The sequence below is a fragment of the Chrysochloris asiatica genome, unplaced genomic scaffold (assembly GCF_000296735.1).
Source record: "Chrysochloris asiatica unplaced genomic scaffold, ChrAsi1.0 scaffold00015, whole genome shotgun sequence".
NCBI lineage: Eukaryota > Metazoa > Chordata > Mammalia > Afrosoricida > Chrysochloridae > Chrysochloris > Chrysochloris asiatica.
In genome coordinates, this window is record NW_006408533.1 from 32,069,015 (window position 1) to 32,073,026 (window position 4,012).

The window sequence follows — 4,012 nt, forward strand, 5'->3', positions numbered from 1 at the left end:
ATATGGAATTCTGGTGTGGCTCCAGGATAATGCACTGGACTACAAGATAAGTTTGAACTGCATGATCAGTGGTTCAAATTCATCAGCTGCTCCTCTGAAACTGCTCCTCTGAAATCCTGAAATCCTCTACAGTCGCTATGGATCGGAACCGACTCGACAGCACTTAACAACCACAACATATGTGTGTGTGTGTGTGTGTGTGTGTATGATATGTATATTATGCTGTTTGAGTACATTTAGATGAAGTTCAACAACAGGAAAAACTAGACAACAGTAAAGAGAGACCTAGATCTTTCCTTTGCCCTTCTCCTTCCCCCTCACTACGATCCCCAAGATGCTCCATGTAACACTAGACCTTGTAGCACGGAGGGGGTGGGAGACAGTCTTTCTAGAACCATCCAGCCCAGCTCAGTTGCCATTGAGTTGATTCCAACGCATGTGTGTCCAAGTAGAGCTTGCTCCAAAGAGTTTTCATGGGCTGATATTTTTTAAGTAAATCACCAGGCCTTGCTTCAGAAGGTAACAATGAAGCCCAGATTGTGACCCCTGTTTGCCTCATCCACACTTACCACCAGTGCCCTGCAGCAGTCTGGCTAGCCGGTGAGTTCTTGTTTGGGAAATGGCTGTATGGCTCCTCTCAGCTATTCCATCACAGATACAATCAACGTTTGTTGAATGAACAAAGAAAGGAATGGCTGAATGGGGTGCTTACAGGGACTCATGAGGCCATGTAGAGACCACTCTGAGAATTTAAATGCCTTCGGGGACCTGGCAGTTGCAGCAGTGAACACAACATTATATGAGATGATAAATAAAACCAGGGTGATACGATAAAGAGTAGGGGAGACTGTGAGGTAAATCCACCATCAAAAACATTGTTAAGATCAATTATCTCTGCAAGTCAAAACGGGCCACGGGTCCCAGTTTACCACTTCTCTGGTTCACCTAGACAGATGCTCCAAGAAAGATGAGGTGAGAGGACAAGGCCTTCGGGTCTGTGCACAGGCCAGATGTCTCTTTACAAATCACAAAGCCTCCACCTCCATCAGCCTCGGAGAACAGTAGACTCCAGCCCTGCTGAGCATGGGCTGAGGGACACACACACTGGGCTGAGGGACACAAAACATCCCTTCCTAGCCCAGGGTGTTTAGGGCACTCCCCAAAGGCAGACCATATCCAAGAGGGCCATGGCTGGACCGTGACTCTTGGGAAGTGTAGGAACTAAAGAATTTGGGCACTGATTCTAGTCTAATCTGTACATAGGATTCTGTGAATAAGTGCAAGTCACTTCCCCTCTGTGTACGGTGGGGACCCTGGCATGATGCCTGTGGCTGATGTTGTCAATTCTGACAAGGCTAGCCTGCCTGACTCATGGAAAACCCATGCACAGTGGAACAGAACATGGTCCTCGTGATTGGCTGCAGATCAGCCCACTGTGACTTTCAGAAGTAGATTACCAGGACTTTCTTCCTGGTTCATCTCAGTCTGGAAGAACCACCCGCTCCACTGGCAGACAGGTAGTGGCCGTGCAGGAGGTGCACTGGCTGAGAATGAAAGCCTGACTCACCAGACAGAACCTGGTGAGAAGGGGCTGGGCTGTGATCTGAAATTGCACCCCAACCCCTGCCCTGGGCCCCCCCCCCCCCCCCCCCACCTGGCTAGAGGATGTTTAAGTTGAAGGCCCCTGTCTACTCTGTGTATGGAGGGGGTGGGACCCCCCCCCGCACACCTATGGCCTTGTAGTATTTGTGCCCCAGTGAGAAGGGTCTGGGTTGGGATCTGAACTTGCCCCACGGGCCCCGCATACCTTTGGCCTTGTAGTATTCATGCTCCAGTTCCTCGTCACCTTCGTCTGAGGCATAGTTCAGCACCTCCTCCTCATACAGGGCCAGGAAGTTGATGTCTTTCTTCCTCTTTTTCTTCTGGGGCATCATCTTGTCAGTCGCCTCTTCCTGGTCCTCAGTGGTCCTGGCTTACCAGCTTACCAGCTCACCTCCTCACACCTCCTGAAGCTCAGGTGCTCGTCTTCCTTAGCTCTTGAGTGCCCCCAGTGTGACTGGTGCCCCCTCCCTCTCCACTGGCCCCTGAAACTGGTGTTTTCTCTCAGCCTTTCCGTGCCCCGGGCAGATGTTCTCCTTGGGCCTCATCATTTATTCATGGGGCAGAGGGCAGGCTGTCCTCCTTACTCGCTTCTCCTCTCCTCCCCTCATGGAGAATCAGGTGACACCAAGCCCTGGGCATCTGTTTCTCACCTGGTCTCTTAGCAGGGAGGCTACCCTGGCACCACAAAGCCCCCCCAGCCTCACAGCCCAGGAGGGCAGAGCTATCGCTGACCCAGGGCTTGGGCCTCCTGAGAAGAGCTGGACCTGAGTGGACCAAGCTCTCAGGACTCCTTTTTCTCTCCATTATTCATGAGCCCTGATCCTCTTACCAGGAGAGTTCTTGGAATCCTCTTTCTCTCTCTCTCTCTGCTTCAAGAAGTGGGGAGCAGAGGGATCAGGTACACTGAAGCTCTGACATACACTCCGGCACCCCACAAAGCATTTACTGAGTCTAGGATGGCCCTGCCAGGCCACAGTACTGACCAGGTCCTGGTACCCTGAGGAAGCCCACTGTAACCCCACACAACCCCAACAATGCTCAGACAACCTGGGGAAAATTAACTAGCATCTAAGGAGTCCTGGTGTGGCGCTGTGGGTTAATGCACCAGACTGCAAAGTCATTTGAACTGCAAGGTTGGCAGTTCAAGCTCACCAGCTGTTCCTAGGGAACCCTATACAGGGTTGCTATGGGTCGGAACCGACCCAACAGCACTTCACAACAACAACATCTGGATACAACTCTCAGTTTTCCCTGTTGTTCTCTGCACTGTCACACAGAAGATTTTGAGCCCACTCAGACTCCAACCCCATTCGTCTCTTCCCCTCTTCACTCTCAGCCCCAATCCTGAATTAGAACAAGTGCCCAGAGGCCCCTCCCACCCTCAGTCAGCAAAGCCTGTTTCTCTGTGATCCTGAGACTTCTCTTTCTTATTGATTTGATTAGGATTTGATTAAGGCATTTAACTAAGATTTTATTCCAGTTCCTTATAACACTGACTGTGAGATTTCTATGCAAGTCATGGAATGCTAGAAAACTTTGGTTCACTCAAACTCTCATTCCTCTCATAAGGGTGATGGTCAGACAGTGATGGGCCTGTGCTGTCCCCTCATCCTTAAAGGGGGACGACAATGCGGCCTCCTCCCACGGTTCCTGGAGCACGAGAAGAAAGTGCTCAGGAAGCAGAAGCTTCTGAAATACGGTTGTTGTTGTTGTTGTTGTTGTTGTTAAGTGCCGTTGAGTCAGTTCTGACCCATAGCGACCTATACAGGGTTTCCAATAAACAACTGGTGAGGGTTTGAACCATCTGCCTGTGGCTAGCAGTCCAGTCATTATCCTACAGTGCCACACCAGGATGCCCTCAACACGGTTGTTGTTGTTGTTAAGTGCCTTCAAGTTGGTTCTGACTCTGAGTGACCCTGTATCAGGTTTCTGAGGCTTTAGATCTTTGCAGGAGCAGAAAGCCTCATCTTTCTCCCAAGGAACAGCTGGTGGGCTTGAACGTCTGAGTTTGTGGTTTACAGTCCTATGCTTATCCTACAGAGCCATGCTTAGTAAATGCACGATTCCCAATCAGAATCTCTCTTTCCTCTTCTGTAGGCTTTGTTACAATTTCAGAGGGTTCAGAAGCCTTCCTTCATGACTCCTGTGTTCTCCTTCCTTTTGTGGGGCCCACCCAGGGGCTGCTAGTTAACAGACTGAACCTGTTGCTTCCTCCCATTTCCTGAGGGGGCTGTAATATAAGGTCCTGTTTACTTGTTTGTCCCCCAACCATAAGCTCAGTGAGGACAGAGGTTGTGTCCATCTTGTGCAATGTGGTCCCCAGTACCCATCCATCACAGTGCCTGGACTTCAGTGAGCCTTGTTCAGTGACGGACGGATGGACAGATGGACGAAAGAACAATCAAACGAA

At 50.4% G+C, this 4,012-nt stretch overlaps 1 protein-coding gene across 1 annotated transcript in view; it reads right to left on the reverse strand.

Annotated features, from left to right (window-relative positions):
* LOXHD1 (lipoxygenase homology domains 1) overlaps nucleotides 1–1,934 on the reverse strand; it is a 211,359-nt gene extending 209,425 nt beyond the window's left edge. Inside the window, exon 1 of the mRNA XM_006835145.1 lies at nucleotides 1,808–1,934. Within this exon, the coding sequence (XP_006835208.1) occupies nucleotides 1,808–1,934 (127 nt within the window). The remainder of the gene's footprint in view (nucleotides 1–1,807) is intronic.
* Between the last annotated feature and the right edge of the window lie 2,078 nt (nucleotides 1,935–4,012).